This window comes from Pelobates fuscus, chromosome 2 (genome assembly GCF_036172605.1).
Source record: "Pelobates fuscus isolate aPelFus1 chromosome 2, aPelFus1.pri, whole genome shotgun sequence".
In the NCBI taxonomy this organism is placed as follows: Eukaryota; Metazoa; Chordata; class Amphibia; order Anura; family Pelobatidae; genus Pelobates; species Pelobates fuscus.
This window is the reverse complement of record NC_086318.1, coordinates 110,368,135-110,391,341: the sequence shown is the minus strand read 5'-3', so window position 1 is coordinate 110,391,341 and position 23,207 is coordinate 110,368,135. Positions and strand designations below refer to the sequence as shown.

General features: G+C 38.1%; 1 protein-coding gene across 3 annotated transcripts in view; it reads left to right on the top strand.

Moving 5' to 3' along the window:
- Positions 1 to 23,207, top strand: part of PLCH1 (phospholipase C eta 1) — a 124,454-nt gene that overhangs the window by 8,493 nt on the left and 92,754 nt on the right. For 2 of the 3 annotated variants that reach the window (XM_063442570.1, XM_063442571.1), the window contains exons 1-2: positions 18,636 to 18,759; positions 22,635 to 22,805. In XM_063442570.1, coding sequence (XP_063298640.1) covers positions 18,706 to 18,759; positions 22,635 to 22,805 — 225 coding nt within the window. In that variant the 5' untranslated portion in view covers positions 18,636 to 18,705. Of the gene's footprint in view, positions 1 to 4,104; positions 4,252 to 11,141; positions 11,386 to 18,629; positions 18,760 to 22,634; positions 22,806 to 23,207 lie in introns of those variants that run through there. The other variant, XM_063442572.1, reaches the window with a different exon arrangement.

Here is a 23,207-nt window from a genome sequence, read left to right as displayed (position 1 = left end):
CTAGATTTTAGTTCAGATTGGATGCATATCATCAAGGTTACTATGTAATTTAAAAAAAGATATACTTTTTTACGAGGCCTCAAATCTACTATTAGAATTACTATCAATAGTGTTTCTCCGATATTCTGTATCCTAATTATGTTGTAGTGATCCATTTGGATCCATTTACATTTTACATTACATTTTTTTACAGTTTCTTAACTCCTTAAACGGTCCTTAAGGTAAATATATTACTTACCCGATCTCCGCCGTTCCCCTGGCGATCGGTGTTGCTCCCAGTCTCGGGGGACTGCCTGACAGCCCAGATAGTCCCCGCTCAGCAAATTAGGCCCCCGCAGGACATATGATCACTCTGAAAGAGCGGTCACATGGCCGCAATAGGGGTCCATAGTGCTGCCAGCAGGGGGACTGCCTAAACTGACAGGTAACTGTAAAATAATGTTTAGTAATGTTTAGTAAATTAAAAAAACAAACAATATATGTATATCTTCCATATATATATATATATATATATATATATATATATATATATATATATATATAGATGTCATACTAAGTGTATTTTTACATTAATATATACATATATTAATATAAAAATACACTTCTAATTAAATTACACAAGGATATCTATAATAACTATATATAATTGTGTGTGTGTGTGTATATATATATATATATATATTATAAAATATAAATAAGTCAATAAAAATAACTAAAACATTTTTTAAATAATTTTAAAAAAGTGTTTTTTTTTCTAACTGTATTTTGATATTTATATATATATATATATATATATATATTTATATCAAACACACTTAGAATGAAATTATATGTTATCTATGTATGTATAAATAAATAAAAAGAATATGATATCTATATATATATAGATATAGATATATACATGATTACATAAATAATTTCATAAATATACACGTAGACTTCAAATATATAAATATGTATTTGACTGACAGTCCAGAGCACTATATTTAACCCTGTAACTTTCCATGTCACATTAAAACCTTTACATGGGGGTTGTGTTTTACTTGGGAGACTTCGCTGAACACGAATATTAGTGTGTCAAAACAGAAAAACATTTCACAGCGATGATATTTTCAGTGAAAGTGCAGTTTTTTGCATTTTTCACACACAAACATCACTTTCACTGATGATATAATTGTTGTGATACGTTTTACTGTTTTGAAACACTAATATTAGAAACACTAATATTTGTGTTTAGCGAAGTCTCCCGTGTACAACATTAACCCACATGTACAGGTTTTATAGTGTTTTTGAAAGTTACAGGGTCAAATATAAGGCTTGATTTTCCATTTTTTTTTAACATTTAAATTTGCAAGATTGGTTATGTTACCTCTGAGAGCATATGGTAGCCCAGGAATGAGAATTACCTCCATGATGGCATACCATTTGCAAAAGAAGACAACCCAATGCATTGCAAACGGAGTATGTTTAGTCTTTTTTAGTAGCAACTTAGTCACAAACACTGGCCAAAGTCAGCATTCATAATTGTTTTTTGCATTTTTAACACACAAACAAATATAAATGCTAACTTTGGCCAATGTTTGTGACTAAGTGGCTTCTAAAAAAGACTGGACATACACCATATTGAATACCCTTGGTTGTCTACTTTAAAAAAAAAATGTACATATAAGGTGTGATTTAGAGATGTATGACTGATAAAAGTGTTACAATGTCACTATTGATAAATTTAAAAAATATATATTTTGAAACAGGAATGTCCTACTTGTACTTATAGCCCTATAACCTGCAAAAAAAAAAAGGGGGATATTTTTCGTCCTATTTTATAATTAGTTTTATAGTAAATTATGATATGATGAAAACAATGGTATCTTTAGACCATTTAATGGCGAGAAAAACTGTATGTAATATGTGTGGTTAGAGTAAATGAGTAAGAGGACAATTGCAGCTAAACACAAACACCGCACAGTAACCACTACAGCTCATTAGTAGTTATGGTGCTTCATATAGTTGTTATAAATCTGTGAGCCTAGGGGCACCATCTTCTGGTTTTTCTGTCAAAATATGTGGTGACAGCACCTACCCACAAATACCACAGTTGTGGTTGAAATGTTGCTACTTTTTACATTGAAAACACTTTAAAAGAAGCAAACTGCTGAAATGGACATGCTGGAGCATTCCTTTACTGTTTCTATTTTATTTTCTGTCAAACCAGACCCTGCTGTTTAGGCCTATAATCCCTGCTAATGTTGGATGGATTTGTAATTTCTGCATTATTGTGGGGCAGTAAAAGGGCCAGGTTATGGGTGCTGAGAACAGGTCCATAATTTGTCAAACCTCTCCAAAGCAGTTTGATGGAAAACTGGCTGATAGTGTCCATATATTGATGGCAACATAACCCTTTAATGAATTGTAGTGGTTGGTATGCATTGACAGTCTTTCTGGAAAAATACACCATCACTAGTGGAAAGTCATGTGACTAGCATCAGTGGATTAAAGGGTTAAAATCACTATTTGTCTGCTCTAGACGAAAAATAATAAAGAATTTCTCTTGGCGCCACTACCAAGGCATATCAAATCAGATTTAAAATTACACAAAACACAATTTTGCTGAACTATCTCAGGCAGAACTTTGTATATAAATATACAAACATGTTACAAATACATTTACATAAATCAACAAACCGATAAAATAAAAAGGGAAAAATGAACAGAAACCCCAATCATTACTTTAATAGCAAAGTACCAGTCTTTCTGTTCCAAGAGTGCTTTTGGTAAGGTAACTGGAAATTAAGTACAAATTTGGTTTGGTTCTCAAAATCGATTAAAAGTTCTTTAAGATTTTGGAAGATATTATATTTACTTTTCTGCTCATCTCAGGTTTCAGGCTGGCCCTCTGGGGTGGGAGAGGGTGTGCAGGATTTCCAGTTTTATGAACGATAATTCATGTGTTCTAAAAACTGGCTGAAAATGTAACTCTAAGCAAAGTTAGTCACTATGTATTAAAATGTTGCTCTCTATCCTTATTGTGATGTTCCTTCTGAGACGGTTAAGAAGGACATATAAGTCATACTTTGGGAATTGGTTAGGTAATATAAGATGTAGGCTATGACACTGCGTCGATACTACAAAATCTGCAACATTTCAATGTGGGCGACATTTTTAATTGACACTTTTGATGCTCCACATATTCATGGGGTCATTTCACATGGAAATGGATAATGCACATTATCAACAGAGTACACAATTCTATTAATCCCTCTTCTCAAGGTCTAGCAATGAGCCATAATTTTGAGCTAACACAATGATGTTCTAATTGCTATATTTGTAACTCCTAACTTGTGGGTGGCTGTTGAAGGTTGGGTTAAATGCATGGTAGGTACCTTTGAATTGTATCAGAGAGCACTAGGAAGGTGAGAATCTGAGCTTGTTAGATGGATTTATAAATTGTTGGAAGGATTTGAAAATGCGTTGTTTTTTTTTCCTCTTTTTAATTTTCTCTATCACTATCCTTTTAAAATTTTGAACATACAGCTAATCAACGAAGCCAACATACAGATACATTTATCAAACAATGGAATTATAATTACATCTCTATGCAAAGCACAGTTTTGCCTCATAAATGACCCTGATGGATAATTTATAATATTATATAAGTGTTTTAGAGTGTGCATTGACATTCTCATTAACACTTTCATGATCATGAGTGGGGTATTAAATCACATATGTGAAAAATGAAGGGAGAATGGTGTTCCCAAGAGTAAGAGCTATGTAGATGTTACTTGGAGAAAAGTAGTCTAGTTGAGGGGCAAATGTCTAATTGTAGAATAGTCACAAAGAATATTACATTGGTTTCATTAAAAGTATTCCATACTAAGAACTTTTAGAGTCACGTGTTAAAAACAGGATATGTTTATGGTTTAGATTTCCAAATGCGCTACAATAAAAGGTTGAAACGTTCAGTTTCGGTATACCTGACATTTTTACCAATATCTAAAACGCTCACTGAGTAAACTGATCAATTGTTATTCATGTTATTCGTTATTAATCTAACCTCTCATACTATGTGTTAAGTAATCCTTTTCTTTATTTGTGTTTCTTCTGCAGTTGAAAGATGTATGAGTGTAATGCAGTCTGGGACTCAGATGATCAAACTGAAGAGTGGAACAAAGGGTTTGGTCCGCCTCTTCTACCTGGATGAGCATCGAACATGCATTAGATGGAGACCCTCCAGGAAAAGCGAGAAAGCCAAAAGTAGGGAATACAATTTGGATTATTTCTAATTGAGATCATATGGAGAAAATGCATTTCAATAGGTTGAAACCCAGTGCTAATTTCATCAAGCACCAGAATATACAGTATTCGTCTAGTGGTTGTCATATCTCGCTCTTCTTATGCCTGGCCTGCTGAAAAATATTTTGGATCTGTATCTGATAAATTGTAGTCTATAGAGATGTGACACAAGGAGAGAATATGGCTGGGTCTTCATATTTAGTGTTTATAGTAGTAAAGAAAACATCTTGTAGATATGTTGGAGGCTAATAAGAAATGAGAGTTGCTTGATCCTCTTACATTGACATGCCAGATGACAATAATTTTTAGAGCATACAACCAATAAAAACAGTTTAATTGGTGGTGAAAGAGAGAAGTTAACCACTGCATCTTAACTACAAAATTAAGCTTACTTTTGGTGTAAAATAAACGGCTACATTTAAATACGATTTAAAATAAGCATCCCAGCCCCCTTTTTGTATTTATGGTAATTTTTCCAATTTTCATATATAATCTATTCTTATTGACAAATAATGTTTTTTTTAAATAAAGGAAGATGTATGTACGCCAGGCATAGCTTAGCTAAAGTAAAGAGACTACAGAACAGAAGTTTGTTTTGTATTAGACCTATACCCTAAATGTTATTTGTTAACCAATATGTTCAGCAAATAGCAATAGGTTGCAGCTTGCTCAGAGGCTATGAGGCCATGTGGCATTTTTAGGGGCAACATCTTTTGCACTTGCGTCAATTTATAACTATATTTTTGTGACTGACTTCATATGTAGCAATACAGAATAATTAAATTTGTATTAAATCACACCTGGAGTATGCACATGTCACATATTCATCCGCTTATAAAAATGTGGTTAATGACATTTACTGTCCACACAGGAAAAGTTGTGCCGAGCAGCAACCTAATCCACAGAAGGGTTAATATTGAGCAGCAATTATGCAAATGAAACCTGGTAACTGACTTTGGGGTCAAAGGCCGGTTAAAGCCCATCAGATCTAGAGGAGGGCTATTTAGTTCTCATCCTGCTCAGTGCCCTGTCGTGGTTTCCCTTGTGGTTGTCCGAGAGCGCGTTCCTGTTTATAGTTTTCTACCTGTTTTTTTTACTTTGGCTTTGTTTATTGACTTCTCTATATTCTGGTATCCTGACTCCTGGCTTTCCTCATCGCTGCATCCCTTTCTGTGTTCCCTGATCTCGGCTAGTATTTTTACTATTCTATGTACGTTAAATCCGGCCATTCTAAGGACCGGTAATACATTACTTATTTGTCTTCCGTGCTATACAGTTCTACGTGCTGGATCATTCAGTAATCCTGACAGCACATGAACATTCATTGTATTATTATTGGTCCTGTTAGTTTGTACACATGGACACAGATCCTTCGTATATTTTCCACTCCTGTATATGGGTAGTCTACATCTGAAACTTTGTTAAAATTTTACAGTAGAGCAGTGGTTTTTAACTAGTGTGCACTAGTTTTAACTAGTGGTTTTTAACTAGTGTGCACCTCAAGATGTGCCTTGAAACTTTTGACTTTAGGGCTGTAATTGGTTGGATGACTTCCTTAAAATATGTTTTTAAAGAATTGTCTGAATTAAAATTGTGATTTCCCTCTGACAGTTCATTAAAACATAAAAACACATTAATTTGGCTAGGTTTTTGGATGTGTCTCTGTAGTGTAGCTGCAATTAAATATGTCATTTGTAAGCTACTGATGAAGGTTACAAAAATAAAATAGGTAGCTATTTTGGTCGAAAAAAGGTTGTGTTAAAAATTAATAATTATTAGAGCCATACGACAATCTAGGACCAGGAGGTCCAATAGAACTCCATCACGCTCTACAAAAGGAGGACATATTGCCATGAAAATGGGTAGATGTAAGTTAGGAGAGCGGTAGGGTAGAAGGCACAAGGGCCCAACATTGGATAGTATAAAGGGTACAAGATTAAACAACGAATAGTCAGCACACACACGGCCCACGCAAGAAAAGCAAAGCTCCACTCAGGGGATCACAAACGGGGGGTTGGAGGGAGGGGAGGGGAAGGAAAATAAAAATAACTACCAGACAAATGAAATAACAGGTTATGATACCAAGTTTAAAACTTTTGTGTTATCTTAAGGAAAACACCAATTAGGGTGTTTCCAGGTTTTGAAGTTTATTAGGTCTTCAAAAATTTGAAAAACATTGATGGACGGCGGCTTCAGAAAACAATGCAAAAAGAAGCGCCCGAACAGCGACTGTATGTTTAACAAAACTATTATCTTTTTTCTGTATCACTGAAATACCAATGTATAATGTAAAATGTACCAATGTACCAATGCACAAGCCCCAATACTGTTTGCGAGCTGTACTGTCTGTCAATGCAAAAATAAAGCATGATAAAAAATTAATAATTATAATCAGTATAGTATATATAATACTTATGATTTACAGCTTTATTATATTAAATATCACTAAAGTATGTCATCAACTAAAAATAGGATACCTTTTCTTAAATAAAGAATGATAAAACTGGCTTTGATGTTCTGGTTGTGCTCTGTAATTACATTCCACACAATTTAACCAAAGGGAACAGCTACCACGCTTTAAACTTTTACATGCTAGTAATTTATGGATAAAAAAAAAAAAAATACTCTCTTTATTTCCATTACAACTGTACTCACTATGACCATGATAAAAAGAAAAGAAAAAGAGAGACAAATGGGACCTTTGATGAAGTAACTCTATAATATATGAATTGTATTACTCCATGTTAGATTTCCTATCCTTGATTTATGGGAAATTTTGCTCCAGGCTAAAACAGTCGGCACTGAACGCTAGAATAATTCTTATGTGGAGTAATATCAAATTCTGATGTTTCTGACACTTTTTTTTTTCTTTTACTAACTCAGTTTCTACTCCTTAAAGGGAGTTTTATTAAAGGCACTGTAATCGTTTAATCTCATCTTATTGATTTGGTTATAGGGCCTGTAGTCTCCTGGTGCTGTCCCTCCATCCATTGTTAAACCATTTTCAAGCAGTTTAAATCCTCAAATCTTGCTAGGTGTTTCAACTTCACCACATAGTTTCGCAGACTTAAAGATTTAATGTTTTAAAACTTTAACGTTGACCATATAGCATGTTGCAGTGACCACTGAAATAGCCACAGAAATACTATAAGCAAGGAGGCTCTTGGCAGATGTCATGACTGTACCCATAAGCAACAGCGCGATTAGGCAGTGAGGCCTCTACACAGGCCCCCACAGGGCGGCCGACCGAGATGCCTGTGGGTGTCGTAACCGGCACAGCTGTCTCCTCCTCAACACAGGGGGCGAACCAAATATGCACTTATGAATATACCAGTGTGAGCCTGTCCCACCATGTAAATGTTCTGGCTTCTGCGTAAGCCACAGTGTAAACTGCCTAAGTGCCTGTTTTCTGTTTCCTTTTCCTCTGCTACTGTGGGCTTCTGCGAAAGCCGTGTCATTGCAACGTCTGAGAACCATTTCACTGCATGTCACGACCAAAAATAAAGAATTTAAAAAAAAAAAACTGCCCACAACCTGGCCCCTACTGGAGGTATGGCTAAAGCAAAGATTGAATGCTTCCTTCTAGCCATAACAACTCATACCAGCAATGGTGGCTGTGATAGACTGAAAACAGTCAACTGACTCTCTCAGCCAATCACAAAGCATTAGCCCAAATAATACAGAGGGGATAGGATTCTACTTCAGAGTTGAAACATTGTAAACAGTTTAAAGAAGCACTGTAGGCTCCATATCTGCTTCATCTCGTTGAACTGGCTATAGTGTCTGGAGTTCCCTAGCACTGTTGTTCCTTTCAATATTAAACAGTTTTTTTATGTTTTGTTGCTAAACAAGAGTCACCAGCAGTCCATTCTCTCTGTGCTGCTTTGGCTTATGAGGAAACACAAGACTGGGCATCAATGGATGCCTGTGAGTGGCTGAGAGTGTCAGCTGACTGCATTCAGCCTACCACAATACCCAGTGGAGGTATGAATCATTATGGCTATAAGGAAGTGCCTTAGCCTCACCTCTAGTGGGGGCAGGACCATGAGAAGCCAGGGATCCTCATTCAGTTTCAACTGTTCAAAATTGGTTTAACACTGAAAGGACTCAATTGTTACACTGGCTCTTCCCAGAAAGGGGGCAGGTTCACCACTTTACTGGCAGGTCAGCCTGGTGTGAATCTAAGTCATGCTGCCTGCTGTGAATGGGCTGGCCTATCTTTTAAGGTCAGCCAATTCACTGTTACATTGCTTTCTGCAGGATCCTAGTGCGCTGAACATAGCCCTAGCGCGTCTAAAGATATGCATGTGCTATGGCTTTGGGGACAATCCCTGGTCTCCTCAAAAGCTGGACACCAGAGAACTCAGTCAAGATCATGGGGCAGGATCCAAAAATCAGTACTGTCCCGACAAAACTGGAACAGTTGGAAGGCGTGGCAAAAGCAAATGAATCATAAATGATATGACTTGGACACACTACCCACTGGATCTACCATCTAATTCCGCAACCATTGGCTGTTAGCATGCCGTACTGTGTGATTGCAGCATGAGTATGATTTAAGTGATTATGCTGCAGCTCCTGCACACGGTGAGCTATGCCATGCAGCCGATCACTGGCAGAGAAGCATTCAGTTAGACCTCACTTGGGTCTTTATAGATCCTGGTAGTCTCCCTCATCATGGGGGCATACTCAGACTTTAAAGGACTTTTGAGCCATTTGAGCCATTTGTGCACTGCACATAGATAATCTGTCAGTATGGGGGGTTCCTTGAACAGTATTTAAAAAGAGTTAAAGGGTGATGTGCAGTGGTCACTCTGAGAGCTTCATATAGTCCTTCTGTCAGTCTGGTGCCACTGATTGTGACAGGGAGGACTCTCAGATATCCAATAATACCTGGGGCTCCTTGGCATTATGAGAGATTAAAGGGACACTATAGTCACCTGAACCACTTTAGCTTAATGAAGCAGTTTTGGTGTATAGAACATGCCCCTGCAGCCTCACTGCTCAATCCTCTGCCATTTAGGGGTTAATCCCTTTGTTTATGAACCCTAGTCACACCTCCCTGCATGTGACTTGCACAGCCTTCCATAAACACTTCCTGTAAAGAGAGCCCTATTTAGGCTTTCTTTATTGCAAGTTCTGTTTACCGTATTTATCGACGTATAACACGCACCTCATTTTTAGAAGGAAATTCCAGGAAATTTCCCCCCCTCCCATAGTATCCCCCCCCTCATCCCATAGTGTCCCCCCCCCTTTCCATAGTATTCTCCCCCCCTTTCCATAGTATTCTCCCCCCCTTTCCATAGTATTCTCCACCCCCTCCCATAGTATTCTCCCCCCTCCCATAGTATTCTCCCCCCTCCCCTCCCATAGTATTCTCCCCCTCCCCTCCCATAGTATTCTCCCCCCTCCCCTCCCATAGTATTCTCCCCCCCCCCCTCCCCTCCCATAGTATTCTCCCCCTCCCCCCATAGTATTCTCCCCCCTCCCCTCCCATAGTATTCTCCCCCCTCCCCTCCCACAGTATTCCCCCCCCCTCCCCTCCCATAGTATTCTCCCCCCCTCCCCTCCCATAGTATTCTCCCCCCCTCCCCTCCCATAGTATTCTCCCCCCTCCCATAGTATTCTCCCCCCCTCCCATAGTATTCTCCCCCTCCCCTCCCCTCCCCTAGTATTCTCCCCCTCCCCTCCCCTCCCCTAGTATTCTCCCCCCCCTCCCCTCCCCTCCCATAGTATTCTCCCCCCCTCCCCTCCCCACCCATAGTATTCTCCCCCCTCCCCTCCCATAGTGTCCCCTAGTGTACTTTCCCTTGTCCCATAATTACTTACCTGTCTTCAAGCGTGGGCCGGCTTCACAGCGCGCACCGCAGTACAGGAACTTCAATTTCAATTTCAGGTTCCGGTTTCCGGCGGGACTGAAAGGAAGTGTGCACACTTTCAGTCCCGCCGGAAACCGGAACCTGAAATTGAAGTTCCAGTACCGGCGGGACTGAAAGGAAGTGTGCACACAATAGTGTGCACACTTCCTTTCAGTCCCGCCGGAAACCGGAACCTGAAATTGAAGTTCCAGTACTGCGGTGCGCGCTGAACACCGGCCCACGCTTCAAGACAGGTAAGTAATTATGGGATATCGGCGTATAACACGCACCCACAATTTCCCCCCTATTTTTAGGGGAAAAAAGTGCGTGTTATACGCCGATAAATACGGTAATTAAGATTTTCTTATCCCCTGCTATGTTAATAGCTTGCTAGACCCTGCAAGAGCCTCCTGTATGTGATTAAAGTTCAATTTAGAGATTGAGATACAATTATTTAAGGTAAATTACATCTGTTTGAAAGTGAAACCAGTTTTTTTTTTTCATGCAGGCTCTGGCAAGGGCTGCATAAAAAGAAACACAGTGATTTAACTCCTAAATGACAGTGAATTGAGCAGTGAAATTGCAGGGGGATGAACCATACACTAAAACTGTTTTATTTAGCTAAAGTAATTTAGGTGACTATAGTGTTCCTTTAAAACCTGCTGGTACTTTTAACGCATGGTGGTCTATTCCGTCAACGGTCGGTAATGCCCTGCACTGCATGAAGGCATAGACTCTGTCATGTGGTCCTATATCAACCAGCTTCACTCACCCTTGTGATAATACATAATAAATAAATAAAAAATGCAAGTTTGAAAAAAGCATGATGTAGCTATCAGGTTTCATTATAGACCATAAAAGTTAATTTCCATCATTATCATTCTCCTTTATTTTTTGGAGATTGTCGGATATTGTCCTAATGTATTTTGTAGTAATATTAATGAAAATAGAGAAAATGTATTCAGAGATTGATTTTTGTCTATTTTTTTCCAGTTATAATTGATTCAATTTACAAAGTCACCGAGGGACGACAATCAGAAATATTCCATCGACACGTAGACGGGAACTTTGACCCTAGTTGTTGTTTTACTATATACCATGGAAACCATATGGAATCTCTGGATTTGATAACTTCGAACCCTGAGGAGGCTCGAACTTGGATTACAGGGTTGAAATATTTGATGGCTGGAATAAGCGATGAGGATTCACTGGCCAAAAGGCAAAGGACTCATGATCAATATCCTTTAAAATCGTGTTGCCTGTTTAAATAGCCATACATGTTAACAAAAATAACAATATACATCAAGCATGTCAAACTCAAAGGCCAGCACAGGCCGATTAAACAAGGTTTAAGTTTATATGGGCTGCAAAAAAAACCTAAAGTTTTCATAGAAACGTAGGTTTATTTTGAAAAGTACAGTAAAAAAAACACCAAAAAAATGGCATCCCCCTCTTCTAAACCCCAGTCCCCCCTCTATACTAAATCCCAGCACCCCCCTCTACTAAACCCCAGCCCCTGTTTAAAATAAAAATAAAAATGCAGACTCCACTCACATTGCCTCTGCCAGTATGCGACTCCGGAGTCCAGCCTCTGGTAATGGCGCTGTCGGCACCCTGTGCCAAAGTGGATCACCAGCTACTCCTTGAAACCCTGTGAAGGTGGAGCACGTTGACGTCACATCTGAATGTGATGTGGTGTTGCATGCCTCCGTGCACCTCCAGGTCCTCCACTGACATACGGACACACACTCATGCACTGACAGACACACACATATTCTCTCTGACAGACACACACATATTCTCTCTGACAGACACACACACACAAACACTCTCTCTCTAACAGACACACACACACACACACTCTCTGCCAGACACACACTCACTCACTCACTCACTGACAGTCACACACACACACACACACTGACAGACACATATTTACACATTCTTGCACACTCACAAATCAGTGTGTTGCTCCCTACTTTTGGGAGCTGGTGTGGGGCCTCTCCCTGGGGTCTCCCTTCCTGCTCCTCGCGCGCGCAGTTTAGTGATGCCGGAATGACGTCATATTCCGGCACCCGGCATCACAACTGAGGGTGCACGCGATTGAGCAGTGAGGAGCAGGAACACTGAGCTCCCTTGCTGCATCCTACTTCCTATTCACCCGGCTGGGTAAATTTTAGCAGAGTAGGCACCTGCAATGTGGGGAGAGCAGGTGCCTACTCAGCCTTGACATGTCAAACTCGCGGTTCGCTGGGCCGCAAATATATTCATTGTGGGCCGCGAGTTTAACATGCTTTATATACATAATATTGTGTGCATGTATGTAAATATATGCACGTAATTTTTAGTATATATACTACATGTACTTAAATGGGATTACGGAATTTTAGTTCTTTCTTTGCCTTGTTAAGATACATCTAACTTGTATGTGTGGTGTGAGCAGCAATCTCAACTAGGATGTGTTCCTATCCATCTGTTAGTTATTCCTTGGAGCGAGATGAATTGTGGTTTAATGTGTACATAGCTGGCAAATTGGGAGATTGCTTTACAGTTCTGAAACTGTGAACACGACTGTGTGTAGACTAATAGCAACCTTGGTTTGGCTACTATTATCTTATAGAGCAGTTTCACACATTCTCTGTGATGAATGGTGGTATGGCTGGGGGCTGAACTACTCATGTCATAAACCTCTACTAAACTAGAGCTCATTGGATAAGAAGATGCCCACTTAAATCAGACTGAGAGGCTCCTGATCGGTGAAGTGGGAGTCAGTCTGTCTGATGCTTTAGAATTGTAGCGGAATCGTCACTTTTCTAGAATTTACATAATTGGGTAAACATTTAGTAAATTTCATATATCTCCTTCAGACACAGAGTATACATTTCCAATAAGTTGGAGTATTAAAAAGTTTTTTGATTTTTCCCCTCCATTTCATTGTATGCTTTTTATGTTTACTTTCATTGTTTACAAAGTACAGAGCTTACAGCAATGATTAACAGGGAGATACGATGTAGGTGCTTAGTTTCAGGATACAAAGGATTGCATTTCTATGTATCATTTTATTGTTTATGTACAGTGAACAAATATTTGTTGACTAATTAAATACCTAGTATTAAATATAATTTCAAGTGACTGATCCCCTTTAAAGGAAAGTATTTTTGTTTTGTTTATTACATTATTTATTATCTCACTTTAAGTGGTAAAACCATCTAGGAACAGTTTGACCCCAAAGTTCTCCAGATGGTGCTCATCCTCTGGGCCCCAGCTTCGATGTAGAAGCCTTTCACTGGGCGGCAGTGTTAGTTTGGGAACGTCTCCTGATGCTCTCTGCCATAGCAATGGCGTCCCATTGAGAAAAATGCTTTATAAATGTATGTATGTTTTACATGCCCAACATTATAAAGCAAACTGTGAGATGCCATCATTCTTTTGCTTGATGCACAATATCGGTTAAAGAATGTTTGAATTGTTTTCGTTTCCTTCCCATGTTTTGTGTTATCTCTTTATGCAAGCGAGGGATCAATCATCAGTATAGACCGATTTAGTTTCTATGTTCAAAATATTTTCAATAACATTTTGTGACGTACATGACCAAATTATGCTTGTAAATTAATGAATATTTATTAATATTCCCATATTCTCCAAAGTCTAGTCTCCCCTATGTTTTTCTGTGAATAGGAAGAGCAGCTGGATTCCTGCTGCCTGATCTGAGCCCAGCACACATCCAGCTGGCAAAGATTCTTGACGAGAGCCACAGAGGAATAGTGTCAGGGAGACTGGGGTGGAAGACGGCTGTTGTTGTGTAGAATTTTGTGCAGGAGAGCAGACACAGAATGAGCAGGGGAATGGCTGATAGCTGAAGAATCTTATGAATAGTTACTGTCATCATCCTTTAGATCTAAATCACTGGCACAACCTATACTGAAGGGCACTAGCAGTCTGTTTTCGTTTCACTGTACTCAAGTGAACGTACATGATAAGCATAGGGAATCTATATAACCTCAGATCCCTTAATAATAGCTACCCTCACCTGATGGCTGAGGATTGTGCGAGTTGTAGTGAATGTTTTTTTTTTCTAATTTCAGCATAGTGAATAATTGTGTGAAATTTAAAATAATTTATTTTAAAATAATACATTGTTGAATAGAACATTGATAATCCCTTATTATGTGTGTAAAAACACCTTTTTATGTAATTGCTTTGTTTTAAAATATATGTTAAAGATTTAGCAAGTTATGCAGAATAAATAACAATTCAGGCACTCCGGGATGAGAAAAATAGCAGCTTTACTAGGACAAAAGCAGCAACGTTTTGACCTTACCGCATCTTTATCAAGACTGATAAAGACCCAGTAGGGTTGAAACTTAGGTTATTTGGTAAGTGCGGTATCCCGCGGTGTATTTACTGCAATTCTGACAAGACATTTGCCTTGGGTGGCACTTTCTGGGAGGCGGCAAAAAAAGCCGCCCCCCAAACGCCCTGGCAAATGCCTTGCCAACGTCTTTCCTGGGGGCCCAAAACATGGCCGACTGGCCACCACAGGGGCCCCCCTGAGTATGTAATCTACCTTATGTGGGAGGTGGGCGGCGAGGGAGCACTCTCCTCTGAGCTCTTCCCTGCTCAGCTCCCACCCGCGCTCCACAGTAAGGCCGAAATATGATGTCACTCTGGCACGCTAAGAGGCGCGCGAGGGAGCTGAGCAGGGAAGATCATTGCTCCCTCGCCGTCTGCCTGCCTGCCCGACTGCCCGCCCTCCGAGCTGCAGCCAGCCCCGCTGGACCACAGGGAAGAATCCACTCCAGCACTCCTAAAGGTACGGAGGCTGGGTGGATTGAACTTTTATTTATTTTTTAATTGTGAGTGTGTTAGTGTGTGTGTCTGTTAGTGAGATTATGTGTGTGTGCACCTGTTAGTAAGTGTGTTAGTGAGAGTATGTTAGTGAGTGTTTGTGTCTGTTAGTGAGAGTGTATCTGTCAATGAGCGTGTATAAGTGTTTGTCAGTGAGTGTGTATATGTGTCTCTCAGTGTGTGTATATGTCACTGAGTTTGTCTGTCAGTGTATGTATGTTTTTTTAGTGTGTGTCAGTGTGTGTATGCGTGCCTGTCACTGAGAGTGTGTGTCTGTCAGTGAATGTGTATGTCTGTCAGTGTGTGTCTGTCAGCTAGTATATGTGTGTCTGTCAGTCAGTGTGTGTCGGTCACTGAGTGCATACATGTCTGCCAGTGAGTGCTGTATATGTGTTTGTCATTGTGTCTCTGTCAGTTAGTGTGTCCCAGTGTGTGTGTGTGTGTCTGACACTGAGTGTATATGCATTTCTGTCAGTGACTGTGTCTGTGTCTGTGGGTGAATGTGTGTCTGTCAGTAAGTGTATATATGTGTCTGTCGGTGAGTGTGTGTGTGTAACTGTGAATGAGTGAGTGTGTAATTCTGTAAATTTGTATATTTCAATGAAAGTGTTGGTTAAATAGTGTGTGTGACAATGACTGTGTATCTGTAAGTGAGTGTATGTCAGTGCATGTATCAGTGAGGGTGTGTGTTTGTCAGGAAGAGATATTTGGGGGAGGGGCCCGAGTTTTGTCATGCCTAGGGCAGCACAAAACCAGAATACACCACTGGCGGTATCAAGTACATCTCTACTAAAGATTTAGCAAGTGACTTCACAGTTCCGTTCAGGCACAGCCAGGGCACACAATGCAAATGAGGAGAACAGAAACATTGCTTCGGTTTCTCTTACACTATTAATATTCAGTGGTAGATAAAAGGTAGCATTTATAATGATGATTGACCGAGAGCCAAAAAGGAGGTGATGTGTGTATTTTTACATTTAACTTTTATTTATTTTATTCCTCACATAACTATATTTGCTAAATATAGGAGACACAAACAGAATATTAAAAAGCTTGGGACGTGGCAGTTACCCTTGAACTAGGATTAATAAAAAAAATAGAACATGAAGAAAAATTAAGAGCCAAAGAGTTTAGGATTTACATTCCAGATATTTTTTAATCACCCGGAAGACAAGTGTAATTCATTCTGTGGAAGAGGATTTAGTAATTGAATATTTATGAGATTTTGCTTGAGACCTTATCATTTTTTATGCAGCAGTGGAGATGACTGCTAACTCTAGGTTAAGAACTGCAATGACTGCATTTAAAACCCCTTCTTAGTAGGGGGGCAAGTTTAAATAAAAGAACCACTCAAAACCCCTGGAACACTTCAGCTTATTAGAGTGCTTTAGGGATTAATAGTGTCCGCTCTGTTTTTCTTTTATAAGAGTGTGAATTCTAAGGGAAATTGACACTTTTTAAATAAAGTTCCTAGTTCGCACTGGCTCTTTTCTTTTTGGCACGTTTTGAATCCTTCCTGAAGCTTTTCAGAGAAGCACTTGTTTCAGTGCTCTGGGCGAAGTATTGCCCATGCATGCAATCTGCCTCCCAGTGCTTCTCTATCACAAGCACTGAATTTACTGATAGATCATCGCTTGTGATCATATTCTGGAGGCTTAGTGGAGTTGTTGTAATGAGGAGACTGTCACGCCTCTGGATTAAAGGTAAGTTAAATACAAATACAAAAAGAGAAGTCCTGCGCTCACTCCCATCACTACTGGACCAGCAGCAATGACTACAGTACACATCAGCCCCAATATATAGTAAAAACCAAAGAAAATAAAAAGTTACCTGCGCTCTCTCCCCAATATATAGTAACAACCAAAGAAAATAAAAAGTTACCTGCGCTCTCTCCCCAATATATAGTAAAAACCAAAGAAAAGAAAAAGTTACCTGCGCTCTCTCCCCAATATATAGTAAAAACCAAAGAAAAGAAAAAGTTACCTGCGCTCTCTCCCCAATATATAGTAAAAACCAAAGAAAATAAAAAGTTACCTGCGCTCTCTCCCCAATATATAGAAAAAACCAAAGAAAAGAAAGTTACCTGCACTCTCTCCCCAATATATAGTAAAAACCAAAGAAAAGAAAGTTACCTGCGCTCTCTCCCCAATATATAGTAAAAACCAAAGAAAAGAAAGTTACCTGCGCTCTCTCCCCAATATATAGTAAAAACCAAAGAAAAGAAAGTTACCTGCGCTCTCTCCCCAACATATAGTAAAAACCAAAAAAAAGAAAAAGTTACCTGCGCTCTCTCCCCAATATATAGTAAAAACCAAAGAAAAGAAAAAGTTACCTGCGCTCTCTAGGGATTAAGACTGTTTTTTTTTTAATTAAAAGAATACATAAATCTAAATAAACTTAAAAACGCTATCTATTAAAAGAACATCAAAAACTGTGTATATCCCATAAACTGAGAAGATATTGTTCTGTGCTGTGTATCTGATCTCTTACTGACTGGCTGCTTAATTTAGTTTTCTATAAACACTGTCTTTTATTTATTTATCATCATTTACTTCTTATGAAAATTATAACGATATGATGTGGATGAATGCTAGAATGCCTGTTTCATAATAAATTTTGATGAGTCTTGATGATATTAGACAAACCAATGCCTTCCCATAGGACAGCATTGGGAGGCTATTGTGCATGCATGGCAATACTCTCTGCTGCGCCAATCAGCATCTCCTCATAGAGTTGCATTGAATAAATCCATCTCTATGGAAAACGTTCAGTGGAGACACTGAATATAAGTGCTGTACACTGTGCAGCACTGAGATAGAAAGTACCTCTAGTGGTCTTCTGAGTGACTGACAGTAGAGTTGTTACTAGGCAGCAATATAAACAGTACCTTTTCTCTGAAAAGCCTACTGTGACAGGCTATTGACACCAGAACCACTACAAGCTGTCTTGGTTCTGGTGACTAAAGTGTCCCTTTAAAATTGTGTGTACACTGTAGCTTAATTATTTTCTTCAAGGTTTGTGTCTTTTAAGAAACTTTTTAAATTGGTCTGTCATCACTCTTTAGTATAGTGTAACCCATGGTACCCAAAAGGTAGGAACTACAACTCCAATGATGCTTTGTTTGCATTTAGAATGAAAAAAACATTATATAAGTTGTAGTTTTAAAACATTCTGAGATCTACATTTTTGGCAACCCTGGTGTAACCCATGTAGAGAAAAGCTCTCTTTGTAGAATGTATTAAGTAATGATCATAACGTGTATCATATGTCTTTGGGGATTGCTCAATGGTTTCTAATGTGATAATCACTTCGTTGCTACATATATCACATGAAAAAAAAATCAATATAGCATTAAAATAGTTAATTTGTTTAAATAATTTGAGAAGTTAGTAATATTAAAATTTCCTAGTTGGTGGCTCTGTTATTTGATCTGTGCCCTGAATTGATGCCCTTTGCTTTATTTAATTATATTTTTTTAACAAGATAATTATTTTGGATTCTGAACACACTATGTGCTGTAAATATAGACCGCTATTTTTATTCATTGGATGGCATTTTCTTTTTTTTTTTTGTGCTACCTGCCAATTATTGGCACGTTCCTTCATTTTTATTGCTTCTTTAATGAATCTATACATGGGTGAAACAGACATTTGAAGAAGCTGACAAGAACGGGGATGGATTGCTGAATATAGAAGAAATCTACCAGCTGATGCATAAGCTTAATGTCAACCTGCCTCGAAGGAAAGTCAGACAGATGTTTCAGGTTCGTGTATTTTCCCCATTATATTTTTTTTATACTGTACATTTTCACTTCTATTTAACTGCTTAGTTTTTAATACATATTCAAATTGGACCAGTGATGGCTAACCTTGAGCATAAGGACCTGCTGAGCAAATCTGGGGTGTCAAGGTTTATTACCACTGCTGATCTAGACTGTTTTCTTTTTCCCACATTTCATAAACGTGTATACATATTTATTCATCTGAACACTTTTGTGTATAATAATGGCATGCTAAACTTATTTAACGTTGTCTCTTCCCATCACTGCTACAATGCCTCATCCAAGTATTTTAGTGATAATACTCTAGATATTTGGACTGTAAGCCAGTCTTGTGAATGGGCCAGTTGACAAGACCTACATAAAAAGAATGATATATTAGAAAACTTCTGTTTGGTAAATCCTATGTAAATCCTCTTAGGCAGCTGCTTGAAGCACAGACAGTGATTACTTGAGTATCACTATCTCAAGAAACAAACTGAAACAGCCACAAGACATCTTTATAAGTTCTATGCGATGTCTGTCTGATAAATACTCCTCCTATTTTTAGGCATTTTGGACGTTGTCTAACAGTATTTGATTTTTCTTACCTGTAAAAAATGTGGTACTTAGCCATAGTAGTAGTAGACCTAAATGTATTTACAAGGACCATTATGGTTTCTTCCTTAAAACACGTGTGGTTTGCATCAGTTGCGTTCCTCAACCAGCTTCCCTTGTCCATTTTTTATTCTTAATCTTGTATTCCTTTTCTCATACCTAATTATCCACACATCTCACACACTGCACTCTCGTTTTTTTTTGTTCTTTTGCATCACACTATTTAAATTATTGAAACAGTTTTTTTGTTGTACACAGTAAAAAAATAAATAAATAAATAAAGCAATTATGTAGAAATTCAAACTAAGAACTCTCATAGGATTTGTGATTAGAAAGAACAAATTAATAAATAAATCATCAGCCGTGTACAAATTAACATCATAACAAAAGAAATTCAGCTTACCAAAACAGGAATTGTTGCTATTTTGTTGAGTAATTTGAAGAGTAATGAGCACATTAATTTTCATATTCGCACTTTGGGACCATTTAATACAGTGCCACATATCAATGGAAAAGCTCGGGAACACCATCTTCTCTTATGCGTCTGCTTAAAAAAAAAAAAAAAGAAGAGAAGAGAAAAACAAAAACTGTCATATATGAAGATGATGTCACCTGGGAAAAAAATTAATATTCAAAGCCCACCACCAAATCATATGGCTAAAAATCTGCCTTGCCTCACTGTGAATAAACAAACTGGTGCTTTCATCTGTAGAACTTAAAGCGGCCCTGTCATATTTTTTTCTTTCAGTTGTCCTTTTCTTATTCTCTTCATATCTTATAGATTATACTCTCCCCATTGCCACTTGCCTTTATTTATATTTATTGACTCTTCCGGATCTCAATATATGGGCACCTCCATTTTGTTCTCTTCGGTCAATGATGTCTGCAATTCGCCATGCTCTAGGATTCTTTTGACTTATGGATTGTGGGTAAATTAGGTTAGCAACTGAAATGGGACTTTGCTTTTGCCAAAAATTGCAAAGATCATGCCCACCGTGAGAAAAAGTAGTTCGTATGTCTTCTTATGTACATCTAAAAAAGTACTAACGTGAATTTCATAAAAATATAAAACCAAAAAGAAATAGAGGAACAAAACAAAAGGATTAATTCAAGAGAACTACCTGCAAAGTGACAGAGTTGCTTTAATAATTAAACCCTTTGGACACCCCCTTTGTTACAATGGGTGCATGCCCAAAGATGACAGCTTAGTTGTATCTTGGTGCACAACTAAAATGTCTTCAGAATCTCGTAACTTTTCATATTGGAGACTAAAATGGAGCTCGCTCTATTATCACAAACAATGACTTATAGATCCAAGGAGATGTAGGCTATTGATTGACAAACCATTCTAGCTCAGAATTATGAGCAATGTGTAGTCAGGTTTTTAGACTCTCTGATATCTGTGAGAGCGCTTTTGGATGCTGTTGTCTTCATGGCAATAAGGTGAAAATGATCATGTAAGACTCGCGTAAACCTCTGCAGCCAGATAAAGCCAAATGATGGGTTCTCGCCAAAGCAATCAACGAGATCGGTGAACACACCAACAAAATGCAGGCTAAGAGGAATTGTGGACTTGTCTAACTTATTTGTAGATTGGCACATATTGGTAGCTGATAATTTCTCATACTTACAGCTGAAAATTGCTGAACTCAAGGATTGTTTGAGATGAAACAATGTAAGAATATGGGGAATCTCAGAATCTATTTCTAATGCTGTCCTTCAGGCCTACTTCCAAGATTACATAACATGCATTGTTTCCAACCCATTGCTAGATTTGGCCATTATGCACCCATGCGTTGCTGAAAGGATGTTCAGTTCCACAGTTGGCCTTTTTTTTTTTTGCATAAAACCGTAGTGTTCCAATCTATAAAACCTCATTGATCTCCCTTAGGCTTATTTGATATCTAACTCCTTCCAGCCCTGTTGCCATTTACCAACATCAGAGAGAATTTTGTGCTGTTGCTCACGTTTTTCTTTTATTTTGTACATTTTCCATTTATTTACAATATAGGGTGTATTGTTTGTGACAGACTGTTTCTGAACTGAAAATTGCGTTCAGTCTTTATTACTTTTCTTTATTCTGCGATTTGAACCTGGAGACATTCCTCTCTGAAACACTGCACATACAGCGATTGACGTCTTAGCTGCCGGAGGCGTAACTACACACTGCAGCATCATTAGCCAACCCAGAACAAAGGGCTGGCATCAGTCAATTCTGTGCAAAATTGTCACAAGACAGCCTTCTGGGGTATGTCCCTGCCCCTTCATCCTCCCTGCCCATCCTCTTTTTCCACCAAGGGGTAGTGTTGTCAGGCAAAGATTGGGTTACAGAGAGAACTTGGACTCAGCGATGGAAGGGAGGTGAGGATTTTTTTTTGTTTTCTTTATTTTTAAAACAAAATTTGGGGGTGTCAGACCATATCAGAAAGGGTTTCTCTAACCAAAACCAGTGTTTTATGAAAATACTGTTTTCTGGTTGGAGCAACCCTACAAGATCATTAGCTATATGTTGTAAGGCATAGGGGCTGTATACCATATCTATCTGTTACAATCCCATTCCACCAGGGATAATGCCTGATTGCCAGGTCCCTACTTTGATTTTTACTCCCTGCTCACATAAGTGAAGTTACCCACTTATTAATTGTTTATACATTGGAGGCAATGTCACATTGTACTTGATTTCATTAAAACTACCTATATGTTTATCTTGTCTTCCTTATGCTTCTTCTCTTTCTTTTCTTCTCTCTTTTTCTTCATGCTTCTCTAGCTAACTTTCCCACTAGTACCTTTTGTTTGCAGTTACTCCTGGGTCTTCATGGCCTGCAAAACTTAAATGCATGCCAGTATACTTCACAGGCTTGTGTTCATGTGATTTGCTTATGTTTAGTACAACATTGTGCTAATCTGCTACCTGACAAATAGTACTCATGTACATTTCTTTTTTTTTTTCTCTCATATTTTTTGTTGTTGTTGAAAATCCAATAAAATTTTTATTGAAAACAAATTACCTATAGGTTTTGGTAACACTTTATTATAAGTTCACAATATGTTGAGGCCTTGTTAATAATAGTCTTAATAAATCGGTACAGTGGTGTTAAAGATATTTTAATAACATATTTGCACGTATGTTTCCTGCCTGTTTTGTTATTGTTTAATGAATAATGTGTACTATATTTCAGAGCAATTATACTTTGATGTGTTCTTGATAGTTATTTGCATTAGTTTTCTCAAATTGTTAATACTATGCAACAATTGTATTACAGGAAGCAGACACTGATGAAAACCAGGGAACTCTAACGTTCGAAGAATTCTCAGTGTTTTATAAGATGATGTCATTGCGTAGAGATCTGTACTTACTGCTTTTAAGCTACAGCGACAAGAAAGATCACTTGACAGTGGATGAACTTGCTCAGTTCCTGAAAGTGGAGCAAAAGGTTTGATATACAAATTGTTGTTATATTTTGCGTTTTAGTACATTATGATGGCAGATTAATAAATCATTACAATATAGCTCTACAACAAATTAAACAAAAAATGTGAAGAGATGTGAATATACATTTGTTGCTGAGATAGATCTGTGGACTGGATTCCAGGTTCAGTATCTGAGTCTCAGGTTTAATTATGGGAAATAAGTAATATGTGGTCAAAAGACATTAATCAGCAAGGCTACACAAAGGGTATGATGTCATACGGTGTCATGCATTTCGACTTTTATCATGTCTTTAACTAGATGGCTATAAAAACCAAAAAGGTCTTGTTGTCTGAAATGTAAATATAAATAAAACATATAAAATAATATTTAAAAAAAGCTCCATAATATTGGGTATGGATTCAGT